Source organism: Acomys russatus, chromosome 31 (genome assembly GCF_903995435.1).
Source record: "Acomys russatus chromosome 31, mAcoRus1.1, whole genome shotgun sequence".
In the NCBI taxonomy this organism is placed as follows: Eukaryota; Metazoa; Chordata; class Mammalia; order Rodentia; family Muridae; genus Acomys; species Acomys russatus.
In genome coordinates this window covers 15695587-15713595 of record NC_067167.1, presented here as the reverse complement: position 1 = coordinate 15713595, position 18009 = coordinate 15695587, and the positions used below count along the sequence as shown (strand labels likewise).

The 18009-nt window shown below is 40.4% G+C and overlaps 1 protein-coding gene across 2 annotated transcripts in view; it reads left to right on the top strand.

Moving 5' to 3' along the window:
- Nucleotides 1-18009, top strand: part of Nedd1 (NEDD1 gamma-tubulin ring complex targeting factor) — a 43132-nt gene that overhangs the window by 15516 nt on the left and 9607 nt on the right. For both annotated transcript variants that reach the window (XM_051172796.1, XM_051172797.1), the window contains exons 6-12: nt 7558-7787; nt 9336-9537; nt 9906-10092; nt 13001-13129; nt 15239-15286; nt 16195-16397; nt 17618-17774. In XM_051172796.1, the coding sequence (XP_051028753.1) occupies nt 7558-7787; nt 9336-9537; nt 9906-10092; nt 13001-13129; nt 15239-15286; nt 16195-16397; nt 17618-17774 (1156 nt within the window). The remainder of the gene's footprint in view (nt 1-7557; nt 7788-9335; nt 9538-9905; nt 10093-13000; nt 13130-15238; nt 15287-16194; nt 16398-17617; nt 17775-18009) is intronic.

Genomic DNA, 18009 nt, shown 5'->3' with positions numbered 1-18009 from the left:
TATAGGCAGCATAACTGAATGCAGTAGGGTGTGTGTGTGTGTGATGGTAAGAAGGTAAAGAAAAAATTAAGGTGCATTTTTCCCTCTGCCTAGGACAAATAGTTATCTTTTTATATACTATATTATTTCATATTCTCTGATAAGCTATACCAGTAAGAGAAAAATGCATAAGCAAGGCAATAGAAATTGGCCTCTTTATATATATAAAGATACGATCTAGATCTCTTAGGAAAGTCAGTGTAATGGTTCTGCACGCTCAGGTTTTGCTTTACGTAATACTTGAAGGCATTTTTACATTAATTCTTTCCCTACAATTTAATTGCAGTTTACCTATTATTACCAGAAGCATAGGATTGCCAGGAACATTCATTAAAAAATTCTATTATAAGATTTCTTAAAATCCTTTTAAGATTTCAAATATATTAAGTATTCATTAAAAAGTTTAAACAGTTCATAAGATCTCAAGGGTGTCAGACATTGACATTTTAAATTCAGATATACTGTTGTTCAGCCTAGTTTTGAGTTGGTTGATTTTACTGTACCTAAGCTCTGGGTTGTTGAGAAAAAGTAGTAGTTAAGACATATCCATGATTAAATTGAAATGTTTATGTTTGTTTCTATATACAATCAAGGATTTGAGGTTGTAATAATCACCAAATTGGCTTCTTAGAGAACATGACAAGTCCTTGGCATCTCACTACCTCTACATTGGGCTGAAATTCCTATCAGAAATGAGGATGCCTCAATGTATTCAGAGTCTTACTTTGAAATGTCTGAGCTCAATTGAAGCTATTAGTTTTTGTCTTTCTCCAAAGAAAAAAGAACCCCCGCCGCTTCTGTGGAGCTGCTGTCTGACGGCTTCTTAAGCTGTAATTGCATGTCAGCATTGGGCAAGTTCAGCAGCTTGGGCTCCCTGAGAGTTTAACCCGTGTTGCCTTTTCCCAAGCAGTTAAAAATGTGGCTCTGTATTACAGATGCCTTAAAGAGAATTTTAGGTAAAGCAGATGAGATTTTAAAATATAACACAATACATGTTTAAACCCATTTGTTTTCTTTAAGTGATATTTCGTTTAATATATAGGTTTTATAAGTATTAATACGCCTGCTTGAGTACAGAGCTATGGTAACCGTAAGTAATGGCCTTTTGTAAAGAATGCCTTAGCGCCAGGGTACAGCTCAGCTGTAGGAACCCTAGGAAATCCTACTTCTATTTCTGGCACTACAGAACATTTTTAATTTCAAGTTCTTTATGTTTTACATGGATTTATACCCAAAAAGTTTGACTACAAGGCTTGATTTCTAGATTAGTGATCTTTAAATTTACAGGAGCATTAGTATAACTTACATTGGGAAAAATATTTGGCATAATAACACATCCTTAATAACAATCTCTTTAGCATTTGTTATGTTTTTGCCTTGTCCCTGTAATATATTCTTCAGCAGTTTTATTATTATGTGAGCATAAAATAAATTGACACTTTGTACCTATTTCAAATATATTTTTCATGTTTTTCTCTTCCTAACATTAGTGGAAATTATTTAAAAAATATTATCTTATATGTTTCTATATATAGCTTTGTCTTTCTTACACAGTCATTTTCTTTGTCTAAACTTGTCTTCTGCCTTTCTTTTGTCACCGTGTTGTGTCCCAGGCATGCTTAATCCTCCTAACTAATTTCCAGTGATTGTATGCTTGTTATTACTTAATGTCACTGTTTATGTAAAGATTCTTCTGTTCTAGATATTTTTCCAAATTTTTATAATCGCAACAAGCACTTATTTTAAAATTATTATAAATCTCTTCTGATTTGACTTTTTTCGATAACACTTAGGAGCAGGTTCATTGTGGAGCTAATGTTTTTAGTTGTGGACAGTGAGTGGGCACTGGAGCAGTCGTCAGTCCTGAGGTGTCTGGTTCCTTGACTTACTCTGATGGTACCGATAGGCAGCAGATGTTCTGAGCTCTGTGAATCTAAATACGGATAAGCGAGCAGGAGGTCTAATGAATGATGTTTCTTGTGTTCCTATCTTAATCAGCTAGGTGCATCTTTCCTTTAGAGTATAAGATGCCTGGCAAAGGAAAAGAAAACAAAAAGTAACTTTTACAAAGGACAAATTAACCCAGCAGACAGCTTTACTGTCTGTTCTCTGTAGGCTAGTAATTGAATCTGCCAGAAAGAACTGACAGTAGATTAACAAGAGAAAAGGGGTACAGGCTCATTATGTGCAGGTGCGTGGGGATAGTGCAAGGATGAAAGGCAAATATCCAAGGTGTGGGAGCCCACAGTTCCGAGCAGCATCTTAACAGACAGCCATGGTCAGGAACCTTTAACTGCTTCCACACTGCCCCCCACCTCAAGCAAAAGCCAGTGGGGTAAGTGGCTCTTATTTAAGGCATGCACCCTACTCTCAGACTAGTAACTCAGACTGCTGCATGTGCTTGAGTCTCTAGGCTCTGTCCACTCTAAGGCTGATGAACGTGTAGCCAAACAGCGAGCCCACGAGCTGACAAGGCCACCCAGAAAGCCAGTTAGCAATGCTGCTGGTGTTCAGCTGTTTAGAACCCAGGGAGCACCATACAGAAAATACTTAAACATTGAAAAATGTGTTACATAAAAATGGCAAAAGAGAAACTTTGAAACATATGTATCCAGCAAGTGCCAGTGATCGTTGAGTTAAAAACCTCAAATACATAAAATATAGTAAAATACAAAAATAAATTACTGTTTTATAGACTATAGAAAAAAACAGCTGAGGACTAACATTTAAAGCAGTGGTTCTCAACCTGTGGGTCGTGATCCCACATGTCAGATGTTTACATTATGATTCATAACAGTAGCAAAATTACAGTTATGAAGTAATTTTATGATGGGGGGGGGGTCACCACAACATGAGGAATTGTATTAAAGGGCCGCAGCATTAGGAAGGTTGAAAACCACTGAGGTAAAGCATTCCTTTCTTTAATTTTGTGATTTTTGACCTTAGGATGTCAGTTCTTTGTAAAGGAACAGAATTGATAGTGAACACGGAAGCATAATTTGTATTATAAACTTCTTGATTTGATTAAAGTATGTGTGTGTGTGTGTGTGTGTGTGTGTGTTTGCTTAGTAACCTGTGAGATTTGGTAGCACATGCGCTTCAAAATGGAGAAGGAAGAGGGGGAGCTGAAAGTACTTCTAGGATTGGTAACTGACTTAGTAGGGGATGATGGGCCCAAGGAACAGGCAGTAGTAACTTGGGGCAGAGTCCACAGGGCTCTAGGGAAGATCCAACAAGTCAGGGTGAAGTGGGGACTGACGTCCTCAGGGAACAGGTCTCTGGTGACAGCTCTCAGAAGATAGGTAAGGAATCTCTCCAGAGTAGAAGCAGTAGTAGCTCTTTAGCGTCTTCCTGGTGATGAATGTCTCTATTAGTAGCTTTGGGATTAACCAGAGAGAGAGCCAAGGATCGGAAGATTTCACTCCTTTTGGAGGAGGGCCCTTGGCCTGCTAAGGGGAGCTCCGGAAGCTGAAAACCCTGCTGAACTCCAGAGGAGGAGGGCGCACAGGTGGAAAGGCTTGGCCAGAAGCCTTGAGACTGTTTCTGTAGCCCAGGTATGACAGAACAAGAATCAACAAAACTAAAAGGAAGTGGAGAAAATATTTGCAGTCTGTATGAGCATTAATGGCCTTACTCTAAAAACAGTTGCAAATTAGCTTTTAAAAATTCTTACTATCTCAATAGAAAATAGCCCAAATAGATTAATAGACAATTCATAAGAAGAAAAAACTAAATATTTACTTAGTATTCTTAACTCAGTATCTCTGAAGAGCATTGAACAACAGGAATGCAAATCATCTTAAATCAGCAACTTTGGGAAATGATATATTTGTTGGAAACTGGAAGGAATAAATTAGTGTAAATGTGCATTTTTATATTATCCAGCTGTGAAATCAAGCAGACGACATTTTACTGACATGACTGTGTCATACATAGTAGAATGTAACCCCAGGTATCTGTTCTATTCCACCGAACACACATAGACATACAGAAAGATCCTTAAGAGGCACCTCCAAAGCTATAAGGAGTTTTTCTGTAGTTGCTGAGGTCACAGATGAATTTTCTCTTTGTTACTTAAATTTTCTTCCAAGAACTCATAGTGGATATGAGAATTCCTTAGCCTGTGGCTGATTATTTATTTTTGTAAATTTTGTAAATGAAGTTTACACAGTTAGGATTATTCGTTGATATAATGTCTTCAGCTACTTTTGCAGAATGATAGTGTGTTTACTTTCAGTTTATTTAGGACTAAGTTTGCCGACCCCTTATTATATGTTTTTTACTTATAAACAACCAATTAAAAAAAACAAATGCATTCTTACATAATGATAATGTGTTGTAAGAAAAAATATCATTGATACTTAAAGTGCCAAGGCAGATAACTGCATAATAAATTGTGTGCTGCTGATACCAAAGTGCACTAACATTTAGTTTACATAGTGCATCAGGTTAGAAAAGACTTTCTGAACAGAACACCATTAGCACAGGCACCAAGATCGACAATTAATAAATGGGATCTCATGAAACTGAAAAGTTTCTGGAAGGCAAAGAACACCATCATTTGGACAAAGCGACAGCCTACAGAATGGGAAAAGATTTTTACTGACTCTAATTCTAGGAGAGGGCTAATATTCAAAATTATGTAAAGAGCTAAAAGAACTGGAGCTCAAGAACTCAAATAGCCCAATTAAAAAATGGGGTACAGATCTATTAACAGAATTCTCAAAAAAGGAAACTCAAATGGCTGAGAAACACTTAAATGTTCAAAGTCCTTACTTGTCAGGGAGATGCAAATCATCTTACACCAGTCAGAATGGCCAAGACCAATAAAAGAAATGACAGCAGATGGTGGCGAGAATGTGATAAAGAAAACACGCATCCACTGCTAATGGGAGTGCAAACTTACACAACCACTATGGAAGTCAGTGTGGTGGTTCCTGAAGAAGATGGGACTCAATTTTCCTCAAGGTCCAGCTATGCCAGTCTTGGCCATAACACCCAAAGAAGGCTTCCCCCTACCACAGAGGCACTTTCTTAGTCCTGTTAATTGATGCTCTGTTTATAATAGCCAGAAATTGAAAGCAACCTAGATGTCTTGTTAACAGATGAATGGGTATGGAAAATGTGGTACATTTATATAATGGAATATTTATTATGTCATTAAAGAAAGTGAAATTGGCAGGTAAATGAGTGGAACTAGGAAAAAAAAAAATCATCCTGAGTGAGGTAACCCAGACCCAGAAAGAATAATAGGGTATGTATTCACTTATATGTGGATGTTAGTTGTTAAGTCACATAAGTAAACTATAATCTGTAGAATGACAGAGAGTGGTTCTTAACCTTCCTAATGCTGTGACCCTTTAATATAGCTCCTCCTATTGTGATAACCTCTAACCATAAAATTATTTTCATTGCTACTTTATAACTGTAATTTTGCTAATTTTATTAACCATAAAGTAAATATCTGATGGTGCAGGATGGTCTTAGACAGCCCTATAAAAGGATCCTTTGACCCTCATGGCGTCACGACCTACAGCTTGAGAACACCACTCCCTGGGACCGGGAAATCGAGTAGTAGTTACGGATGGATGGTGATTGGAAGTGGAGCCTAGAACAAGAGGATGAGAGAGAGAGGGGAAGGGAAGAGGCAACGATTGAGAGGATATGAGGAGGGGAGGGACAGCTAAAATCAAGGGCCATTTGAGGGGTTGTATGGAAACCTAGTACAGTAGAAGCTTTCTCGTGTGTGTGTGTGTGTGTGTGTGTGTGTGTGTGTGTGTGTGTGTGTGTGTGTGTACACGTGCTAAGTGAAACTGCCAAATACCAAGGGAAACATCTCCAACTGCATCATCACCAAATGAAGCTTCAGTGCTGGGACACAAGTACAGTGGAGCACAGAGCTTGTGGGAATAACCAACCAATCTTGATTTGACCTAAGGTCCACTCCATGAGATGGAACTCTTACCCGATGCTTCCTGGGTAACCAAGAACCTAAGACTAGGTAGCCCAGAGACTTAGGGGGAAACCAAATACAAATTCTACAAAAGAAATGTAGCAATAAAATGACTCCTAATGACATTCTGCTATCCTCTAGATCAGTGCCTTGCTCAGCCATCATTAGGGACGCTTCTTCCTGCAGCAGATGGGAACAAATACAGAGACCCACAGCCAGACAGTACACAGCAAGAATGAGAGACCTTGGGACACGCCACTCTTAATTGGGATGTCTTCATCAACTCCCTCCCATCAGGGCTCAGAGATCCTGGGGAAAAAGGCAGTGGAAAGAGTTTAAGAGCTGGAGGGGAGGGAGGACAACAGGGAAACAAAGCCTTTTAAACACAGCAGAGTCAATGCACCTGTGTCCTCAGAGGCGAAGGCAGCGTGCTCGAGGCCTGCACGGGTCTGACCAGATGGGGTCTCAGAGCTGAAAGAAATGGACACGTGCTCCCTTCTCTAGCCCAGAAGCTGTCTCCAGCTGACACCCACTTGTTCTCCAAGAGCCTCACTGGAGAACAGACTACTCTCCGGCATGGACTATATAAGACAAACTCAGTGGCATCTTTGAGGTTTCCATCTCATAAAGCCATGTTGAGGTCTAAACCTTTTTTTATTTTTACTTTTATTTTTTGCCCTGTAGGTTTTGCATATATTTTATGACTTCCAGTTTTGTGGTTTTGTCAGGTGTTTGAATGTGTGATCTAAGTATTTATTTCTCTGTGTCTGTATCTATTTCTTATGCCTTTTTTTGAGCCTTTTTCTCTTATCTGTTTTGTCCTATTCTTTTTTTGGTTATTCCCACAAGCTTTTCGTTTTGTTTTATTATTAGCACAGTTAATTATACCAATAGAAATCTGAAAGCAGTATTTTAGGAAAAGTAGGTATAATTCAATCAATTAGAATCAAGACCTATTTACTCAGCCTGAATTTTCTGGTCAGATAAACTAGAAAGGAAGCCTGTGTTCTGATGGGGATCAATGTTTAGACAAAGCCCAGCGCTGCCTTCAGGCTGACACGTTTCCAAGAGGAGCTTTAGCCTGCCCTGTGCAGATGCTGCCGATCCCCTTTGTGCTTACTACACCTCACTGTGCTGCTGATTGTGTTGGGTCGCCAGCTCCACAGGCCCCGCACAGACCAATACATGCCAGTGTCTGAGGGCTATAGAGGAAATGAGCACAAAGTAATTTCACTCTCTCCCAGTGTTCTCCTGTGATTTGACTATGGTTGGGCCCTGTATTTATGGTGACTATTCTAACCCTGGTTAATTAGTGTGGTCAGTGTGGCTGTGTTATGGTAACAGTTTTCCTCTGAAATGGAGGAGATTGAAGAAGCTGTGTTTTCCAAGATAGTAAAATCATGGCAGATATTCAACTAACAGAATATTGAAATGCTGCAGGGTCATCTTACAGCACACTAAAAAACATGGTGGGATTTGTGGCCAAAACATGTCTGTCTTTAACTCGGAGACTGCCTAAGTCATGCTTGTGAATGTTTGCAGTCACATTCGTGTGTTTCTTGCAGCCTGTCCGGCGCGTGAAGTACTCCTTGTTCAGGAAGTCTCTGCTGGGCAGCGTCTCGGATAATGGAGTGGTGACTCTGTGGGATGTGAACAGTCAGAGTCCATACCATAGCTTTGACAGCACACACAAAGCCCCAGCTTCAGGCCTCTGCTTCTCGCCTATCAATGACCTGCTGTTTGTGACCATCGGTCTGGACAAAAGAGTCATCCTCTATGACACTTCAAGTAAGAAGTAAGTGTGACATTGTCAGGAGTGTTTGTTTTGAGGCAGGGTCTCACAAAGCCTCAGACTTGCCAGTTAGCTAAAGGTGACCTTGAACTTCTGATCCTCTTGTCTTGACTTGCTGAATGCTGGGATTAGAGGTCTATGTCACTACACCCAGGTTATGTGGTGTTTAGGCTCGAACCTAAGGTTTTATGTATGCTAGGCAAGCACTGTATCCACTGAGCTACATCCCCAGTCCTAATGTGTCCATGCTTCTTTAATTCAGTGACGGCTATTTCATTAACAGATATGTCTGTGACTTACACAGGCATCTGAGTACTATCGAGTGATATGATATTTGTACAGTTGATGTATTTAATATGAAATTTTTTCATTCTTACTTTCTTACACAAAACGAATGGATATAACATGGGCATTAAGATATTTTTAGACCATGAGTGTTGAGGGGGAGAATCTTTATTGTACATCTTTATTTTAGTAGTCTTAAGATTCTTTTGAAAAATATAACTAAACATACTTCTAAAAAGCAGTTTTGTTTTAAAATTAATTTATTTTCTGTATCAAAGTTTCTAAGTGAATTGGGTTTTGCCCTGGTGTTTTTCTGTTATGGAGTGCTGCTCTGAGCACTGTAATATATTTCAGCACCAGCCTTGCTTTCTCTACACTAAGCTGAGGGGCATTTGCTGAGTATGATAGTCTCTAGACATTATCAGATATCCCTGAGAAATGTTGCCCCTGCTTGGGTAGAACCATTAAACCCTACATTTATAATAACTGTGCTTAATTTAGAATTTTGAAAAAAAGAGGGGGGTGGCTATTAGCATTGTAGTCAGTGCTAAACAGTGTTTATAAAGATCATGTAGAATGCTAAGGTTCCCATCAGGAGAGATGCCAGGATCAGGCCTTGCTGCACTGCTCAGTAGTTACTGTGACCTGTTTCACCATCTTCTCTTTTCGAACAGTTCACTCACAGCCTCGACGGTCAGTAAGTCGTTTTGTTGTTGTTGTTTTGTGGTTTTTTTTTTTTTTCCGCTCTCTCGCTCTCTCTTGTACCAGATAGGCCAGCAAAGAGCATGTCAGCATCCATTGGCTGGCTAAGGTCCTGCCACATGAACTGTGTTACTTTTAGCCTTTTGGTCAAGAGATATACAACTCAGAGTAGCATCTGTTCCTGTGAAAGGTCACAGACCCCCAGGGACAAGCAGATCACTAAGTGGAAACTGGATATGTAGTGCCTGCTCATCCCTGAGCCTGGTGCCCATTGTCACACTCGTGGCTATTAGAGTGCTTACTCCAGGACATAGGAGGCCAACCTGCAAAATGTAGTTTGTGCCTTGGTGATGTGAGTAGAAAATTCCAACCTATTCAGCTCGTTGCAGGTCATTTTGTTAGGTATGTGTTTCTAAGATGTACTCCAAATTGCTTTAAACAGCTATTTGGGATATGTGTTGTTTGCCCACTTCTGACTCAGTGGTTTTGATAAATAAATGTGTCATATAAGCCTGTACTCCCGTATAAACTAGTGTATTTGCATATTCTCCTGCTTTTCCAAAGGCTAGTGAAAACTTTAGTGGCTGACGCTCCTCTGACTGCAGTAGATTTTATGCCGGATGGAGCCACTTTGGCAATTGGATCTTCCCGTGGGAAAATATATCAATATGATTTAAGGATGCTGAAGTCACCCATGAAAACCATCAGTGCCCACAAGACATCTGTGCAATGTATAGCATTTCAGTACTCCACATCTCTGACAAAGGTGAGATATTCTCCTTTCCACCTTTTCTAGTTTACTGAGGATTCCTAGCTCCAAAAATGAAAATTATGTCTTATCAATTAAGCACAGCATTATATTGCTTATAGTAATTTTATATGGTGACATTATGCATAGTTTTAGTATAAATTGTTTGAGATTTGATTTTGAAGTTCTTTAGTTTTTAATTCTTCTATAAAATTCATAAAAAGTATTTTAAAATGCATTGTTGTTTAGAGCAAAATTCAGATATACCAGCAAGCTTCGGATTCATAAGAAGAAAAATTTAAAATTTTAATTTAGCAAAGCACTAATAAAATATTAATGTATTACACATTAGTAATCTGAGCTTTGAAATATTCTATTCCATTCAGGCAAGTTTAAATAAAGGCTGCTCAAATAAGGCCGCAGCAGTGAACACACGGAGCAGCAGCACTAGGGCCACGCAGAACTCTGCAGCTGTCAGGGACGCGTCCGCCCCTTCCATTGCCACAGTTCTCCCACAGCCCGTGACAGCGACAGCTGTGGGCAAAGGAGCAGTAGCTGCACAGGACGAAGCGGGTGAGTTTGCGTCTGTCAGAGTGTTCTGAGAGAACCTAGGGCTCATTTGAATATTTAGGCAAAACCGATCAGTGCAAAGCAGTGAAGAAATGAAACTTATTAATTCTGCCTTGTTAAAGAGCTCTTGAGAGCGCTTACTCTCTTCAGCTGAGTTTCTGTTGTGAGAAAGAGTGGCCGTTTTAGACATGGAGTGCTGGAAGCTGTGTCTTTACCATGCCTCAGACTGGTTGGCCTTCCTTTCTGTCAGGAGCAGAGAGTGAGAATGGCAGTGCTGCCTGTTTGGTTCACCCTTACAGTCAGAAAGTCACCCGTAAATGACAAGATGAACAGCAATTCAAGTGAACTGCTGAATAGTGCCTGGCCCACATTAAGCTATAATTTGGTTAACTGGGAGTTGCAGTGTTTAGGTGGTCTCTAATGACAATCCTGTTGACTCTGCTAGGTCATAGGAAGGTGCAGTGTCGTGGCTTCACTGCTCTTTGCTTGTAATAAGGACAGTCTGATTTCTTAACACCACCTTACACTCAGTAGTGATGCAAGTGTGCTGTCTCAGGTGCACGTCACATCCTTGCTCCTCTGTGTGCACTTACTATTTCTAAGTAACAGCAAGACGCTGATGTGTTGACTTCCATAGTATGAAATAACCGTTTTTTTTTTTTTTTTTTTTTTTTTTTTTTTTATCAGCTTCCTGTGATGGTCTGTGTCACTCTTACAGAATAGTCAGAACATAACGAGAAATAACTAGGTCCATTTTTAAGAACCTGGAGACACAGTGGCTGTTTACTTAGGAAAAATTATTTTTGAAATATAACTGAATAATATCTCCTAAAATGCTGAATTAACTCTTATGAAAAATGTGCCATGATTTTCATGAGTGATTCTGCAATTCTTATTTATGATTTAAAAAATTAAATTAGTGGTTTATAAACTGTGAAGTAGAGTGTCAGTTTTTAACAGCTCTTCTTTAAGGATGACCGCACTCATTAGCAAATGAAGACTTGGGTTTGCTGGGTTACTTTTAATGACAGCTCTAAACAGTCTCAGTTTCCGAAGGGGGGCAACTTGCTTTGTTCCCACAAACAGATTTCTGTTTATTTTCAAGTAACTGTCAACTTACAGAGTTGTTTCACTCCTAGTGCTGAGCTCCCTAAGCTCTGGCCTTTGGCAAACTCGGAACCTCACGGGCTTATTCCTAGTTGCTGCCTTACTCTCTGTCTTACACACACAGACACATCTTGGCTGAGCCTACTTGTCTTGAGTGTGTGGGTGTGAGCATGCATATGTGTAGGTGCATGTGTGCTGTCTGTGCCTGTGTATGTGAAAGCCTGACAGCAGCGTTGAGTGTCACATTCCTTAGGGGCTGTCTGCTTTTTATTTGAAGTCAGAGTTTCTCATTGGCTTGCAACTTGCCAAGGTAGCTGGCCAGCAAGCCACAGAGATCCCTGTACACCTCTGCCTCCCCAGTGCCGAGACTACAAACTCCCTGCTTTTCTTCTCTTGTGGGGTCTGAGGAGCATCTTCAGCTTGTAGGGCAAGGTCTTTGCTGACTGAGCTATGCCCTGGCGTCTACTGCCTCATTGTTTTCCCTTGTACACTAAGATGAATTTAACGTTTAAGATGATTATGGCAACCAGAAAAAATGTATTCCAAATGCCTGCCTCATGAGGTAGTAAGTAATATTGTAATCATAGTCATGACCATGTTGGTGACTCATTTGAGGTTTATGTACAATTAATCTAAAGTTTTTAAAATTCCTGTCTGTACTGGAGTTAACTGATTGGGTAACTAACAAGATCCTCATAGACTTGATGCTGACCCTCAGTACAAGTAGGAAGTAACAATTCAGGAAGTGAAAAGTAAGGCTTTAGTACTATTTCTCTATGATATTAACCCTCTGTTTTGAATGTTTCACAGGCTAAGATATATGTTAAGAACCTTTAAAAAAACAAACAAACAAAGGCAAGTCCCCTATGTTTCTCCCTTTCATCTCTGTCACTATGTAGCCCAGGCTAACCCTGATCTCCTTAGCTTCCCAGTGCCCGGTTACAGTTGTGTGTCACTGTGCCACTGCTGGAAACACCATTCAGGATTGTGATACACAGATGCTTTGGTTTTTTTTAGCAGTTGTTTTGATTTTAAAGTTCATTTCTTTATCCTGACTTCGTCAGCTTTGGAAATCCAGTAGTCTGTTATTTGTTTTCATCTCTAGCTTTTCAGTTTCCATTTGAGACCAAGATGCCAACCAAGTAAAGCTTTTAAAAGTACAGCAGCATGCTACCAGTCAGAAGCCGCTGCAGCTCGGGAACTCACAGCCCTAACAGCAGCAAGATGGTCCCTTATCCATGCTTTCTCCCACAGAGCCTTAGCTCACAAGCCTTGTGTTAGCAAGCCCTTTGCTGTTGCCAACTGCACTCTTTATGAGTCTGGTCCTCTCGTTTCCTTGTTGCTAATAACATTCTGAGTCACCAGCCCTTTAGTTAGATAATGGAGAGAGTAAAGCTCCCGCTGTTAATAGAAGATGACTTTTGATAGGGACAGGAGACTGCCTTCTGCAAGGTGGAGGCCTCCTGTTGTATGTTAGGCATCATACTGTCTGCCCAGCAGGTATGTCTCAGTCATCTGTAGACAATCATAGGCATAACACGCATAGCTTGTACTCAGTGTACTTTAAGAGGGCAGTAGAAGCATATTAGTGACTTTAGAAACCTTCCACTGAAGTGATTCCTATGAGCAGATGAGCTGCTTGTTTGGAAAAGCCTTTCATTGACATAATCTGCTGCTTTTCTTGATGCTCAGTTGTAAAATTGCAACAATATAGGTAACGTTCATTTTTACAGTCTTGCTTCTGATGTTAGCAGCTGTTTAGATGTATGTAATAACACTGACTCTTGTATCTAATTCTTCCAAGGCTTGCCTCGAAGCAAAAATACAGATATCTTATCTAAGGAAGCAGATGGTGGAAAAAGCCAAGATTTCTCCAGCTTTGATGATACTGGGAAGAGTAGTTTAGGTGACATGTTCTCACCTATTAGAGACGGTAAGTGTGCTCAGATAGGGCGTGGTCTCTTGCTGCTGTTAGATGCGGGTCTAAATCACACAGTGGTTGATCATTTTCTCAGTTCCTGAGTTGTGGCTTTCCTGTACCCGATAGGTGAGAAGGTGCCTTGCTAAAGCAAGTGCTGGCCATTGTATATACCCACCCCACCCGCATCCTGGGGACCCACCCAGCATCTTTTGTGTGTTAGGCCAGTGCTCTGCCTCTGAACATGGGGGCCAACTGAGTTACCTCAGGGAGCATCTACCATTATAAGCAACCTTTGACTTGTGTCTGCTTCAAATAAACCTACCTGAAAATTTGGATGTTTGGTATGCAAAAATAAAGATTATTAGTATTTATTTGGTGTTTTCATGGCTAGGTTATAGATTGCCTCTTCTGCCCTTGTGTATGATAGTTTCATGTGTATGTCATGTCATCTCTGCCACTACCTTGTAGCTGTCACCATTGAAAAGAAACCTTTGCCTTCTTGATGCACGACATACGTATGCCATTGTCCAGCTGTGCTTTCCCAGTTCTACTGAGGCTCACATTCCTTAATGGGATGGCTTCAGTGCTAATAGCAGCACCAGCAATCCAGGCAAATATCTAGAGGGCAATTTGATAGTTAAATTATTCATATTTTCTGTCCTGTTAATTCCATTTCAACCAATTTACCTCAGAAAATATTCAGAGGCATCTGTAAGATTTGTGTGTTTGCTCTTTTATTTATAATATTTAAAAGCCAGACACAGAATCTAAATGTTCTTAGTAGAAGATTTAAATACACACTCCCCCCTCCCCTTTATCTCTCTCAGAGAGAGCACAACTTTTGTATTTAAGACTGGAGGAGGGGGCTTTTTTCTAGAATAAATAAATGAGCAGCCTAGCTTTTCCTTTAATTGCTGTGCTATTTATCAAATGTAAAATTTAAGGTATCTGTCTCCATTCATTGAGGTTTTATCTTTTGCTTTTGTTTTTTGAGACAAGGTTTCTCTGTGGAGCCTGGGTGTCCTGAACTCACTCTGTAGACCAGGCTGGCCTTAAACTCAAGAGATCTGCCTGCCTCTCTGCCTCTGCCTCCTGAGTGCTGAGATTAAAGGCGTGCGCCACCACCGCTTAGCTGTGAGGCTTCATCTTCATGTTAAGGAAAACAAGACCATTCAATGTTTGTTTTTGTTGACTAGGAATTGGTCTTAATCTCAAGGGTACAGTTCTCTAAGGAAAGGACTTATCTTTGTGCCTCAGTTTCTTCATCTGTTAAAGAAAAATAATTTTTATATTAAGAGGAATCCATGAACTTTAAAAGTCAATGAGAGAGAGAGAGAGAGACAGAGAGATATAGTTACTAGATGAATGATGAATACATAATGTGCAGATTTCTGGTCAGGTAATCATTTGCTTATGGGCCATTTGTTTTTCTGGTACATTTGTTAGTGGCTTTTGCCCATTCTTCTATTAATATGTTGACATTCAGTTCACAGTTTTTGTTATATATTGATAAATGAATAATTATAGTATTGCAACAGTATGATCTAAGTTAGCATCAATAGAACCATGTATTTTTATAGCATTGTAATAGATGTAAAATATTCTTATTTCAAATAATTGCCCAATTTTGTGTCATAATGCAGGCATTATCTCTAGTGTAAATATGCTCAAGGTAAACTGAAGTGTAACTGTATTGGCAACTGGCCCCAAATGAAATGATCGAAACTGGGTTGTTGAATGCCAGCACCTATTTTAGGGCTTGTTCGTGCACTGCTGTCACCTTATGTGACCATGCAGGGAAGATTGTGCATATGTGCTGCTCTGCAGGAAGCTAAAGGGCGGGAGGGAGGCCTGCCTCAGTTCCTGTTGATGCTTGGCCTGACTCGCGCTCAGCAGTGTCCGTCTCTGACTCTTTCTTAGAGGGAGGCCTGCCTCAGTTCGTGTTGATGCTTGGCTTGACTCACGCTCAGCATTGTCCGTCTGTGACTCTTTCTTGGGACAGGGAATGGGAAGCCCAAGTTGCTACAGCTTCTCTTTTTGCAATGTAAAAAAAAAATTAAATTTTATTATAAAGAATATTGCAAATAAAAAAGTTAATTTGACTATCTTACTTTATTGTAGATGCTGTAGTCAACAAAGGAGGTGAAGAATCTGTAGGGAAAGGAGATGGTAAGAAATCCTAAGAAATATTTTTGTGAAAATCCTAAGCAGTACTGATACTGCTGCTATGTAACAACTCACCTCACCTCCTGTAGCTTTAAATACGAGCACTTGGCATCTCACTGTCTCTGTGAGTTCAGCATCACTTGGCCAGGCACCTTTGCCTTCAGATCCTTCCTTGATGCTCTGGTTGAGGAATTGGCCAGAGCTGCATTCAGCTCTGCTTTCAAGCTCGCTTGTGTGCCTTTTGACTGCAGAGACCAGTGTCTTCCACCTTTGGACATCCCCTCAGATGAGCTGACAGCAGAGCAGCTGCTTTCCTCAGAGAGGATTGTGGAGGGAGGACTTTTGGGAGAGAAGACACACTATCTGTCACCTGATCTTGGAAGTGACATCACACCACTTTCGCCATATTCCTTTCCTTAGTCTAACTCATGCAAACTGAGGGGAATGCACAGAGCATAGAAGTCAGGCCTGGATCATCGGGTCATCTTAAGGCTGCCACAGACAGGCACAAATTAAAACTCTTAGTCATGAAGAGCCGATGCGGCCTAAATCATTGAATGTGGTTTTCAAAGTATTTTCACAAGAAAAGAAACTTTTTAAGACCTTGTTGCTGTGTAGTCCAAGTTGGCCTTGTATACCTTAGTCTTCCTGTTTAAGGCTCCAGAGTCATCTATGTGCCTGTCGGGGCATATGTATTTTTAAAGGCTCACCATCCCCCCAGAGAGAGAGTGTCAGGCTTTGAAAGGTTGTGCCCCAAATCCATGCCCGTTCCAGCTGAGAGATAAGCCAGTCCTTTGTGTCCAAAGCCCTGTCTGTTGCCACATTATCTGCCACTGTTTTAATAAAGTCTTATGCCAAGTGTTTAAGGTTGGGGAGCATCATGTACGTGTCGCCTTCCCTTTCCTTCCCAGGCCTTGACTTCCTACCTCAGCTGAACTCCATTTTCCCCCTGAGAAAACCTCCAGTCACTTCCAGCACTCTGGTCCTGCACTCTAGCCCTCTTAATGTCCTGATGGGGTCTCCAGGGAAAGAAGAAGATGAAAGTCACAGTCTGACAGCTGAGCCTAAGAAAACACACCTAGGGAAACAGGAACCTAAGGACCCCTTGAAGCAGGTACTCACCCCACCCAAAAGCAGCGCCTGAATTCAGTGTGTGTCACTCAGGAGGGGCTGCCAACAGCGAATATGTGTTAATAACTAATGCCAAGTACTTACTAGGCAAAAGAATAGTTTTAAATCTTGATGCCATTTCTTAATAGCTGAAGAACAGTTCTAAAGCCTGCCAAACCTTGTCTGTGTTGCAGATAATGACACATCTTCAATCATCCATGAATTTTACTTTATTTTATTTGAGGAGAAATGATTTTTATTCTTATGAAGTCAAGGGAAAGAATCAACTTCATGTTTAAGTAGAAAAAAAATCAAGTTAAAATAATGTAACCCTGTATCCGAGTACATTCTTTATTCTCACTGAGGAAAAGAAAAAAAAAATTTTTTTTTTGAGATAGGGTTTCTCTATGTAGCTTTGATTTTCCTGGACTTGCTGAACTCACAGTGATCCACCTGCCTCTGCCTCCCTGAGGCTGGGGTTACAGGCATGTGCCACTGCGCCTGGGCTTTCCAGCTAGTCTTACTTCTGAGAAGTAAAGCTAAGACAATGGGCGATGATGTGTCTTCACATGTATGTTGTGTTCATTGGGTCTGCTCTGAGTAGTGCAGATACTCAAAGATTTTAGAGTGAGAAGTTCTAATTTCCTAAGTAGGGAAAAAAGAAGAGAAATATGTAGAAAGGGGGAAATTCTTTAAAAATATATTTCCACTGCAGCCTAAAGCAAGCTGGTAGTTAAGTGGTTCTTAGTGTTCCAGCAAATCTGAGGTTGCTAAGAACCACTAAAGTATTAGCACCTTGGGGTCAGAGGTCATAGGTCTGTAGGTGTTCTAATGTCTGTTTGTTTTCTTATATTTAAAACTAGATGTTAACAGATAATCAAGTCAGTAGTACAAAAATGTCCTATTTGTCAGATGTCTCTGTCTAGTTACTGCACGAGAGTCCAGAGGTCTCCTCCCTCCGCTCCTTCCTCTTCCCAGTGGTTTGCCTTTGTGACTGTAGGGAACAGTGCTTAATAAATTAGCATTTTGTAAGTGTTCACATCTTGACTAATACACTTGCTTTGTTGTTAGCATTAGCTCCTGGTCAATCTGGGTTCCTTATTTTCCTGGCCCTGCCTACTGGGGCAAAGAAGTGAGAACTAGGTAAAAATTCTGTGGGTAGAAGGATAAATAGATAAAATAAGAAATGACTTATTAAAGTGACTGTTTGTTTTAAATATGAAGTTTACAAAATTGATCTCCTCTGGTGCTGAACCTGGAATTCTAAATACCTGTCCATCGTCTAACCAAACAAGAAATCTTGAAAAACTTGAAAAGCCAGAGAAAGAAATTGAAGCCCAGTTGATACAGGAGCCCTCCATCAATGGACCCTCAACTCCAGGTAAGCGCGTTGGGCGCTCTCGTGCTGGCGACTGTGCAGTTGGGATGTCCCTGATTGTTTCACTTGTAACAAACAAACGGAGAGAAGCCACGGGCCAGGTAAAGTTAAAGGATGACTTTATGGACAGCTGGATTAGAGGTCATGAGTGCTTAATCCAGCAGCCCCGACTTGATCATTTGATAAGGACTTCATTCTCAGTCCAGTACATAAGGGCTTGATTCAACTTGGTGTACAT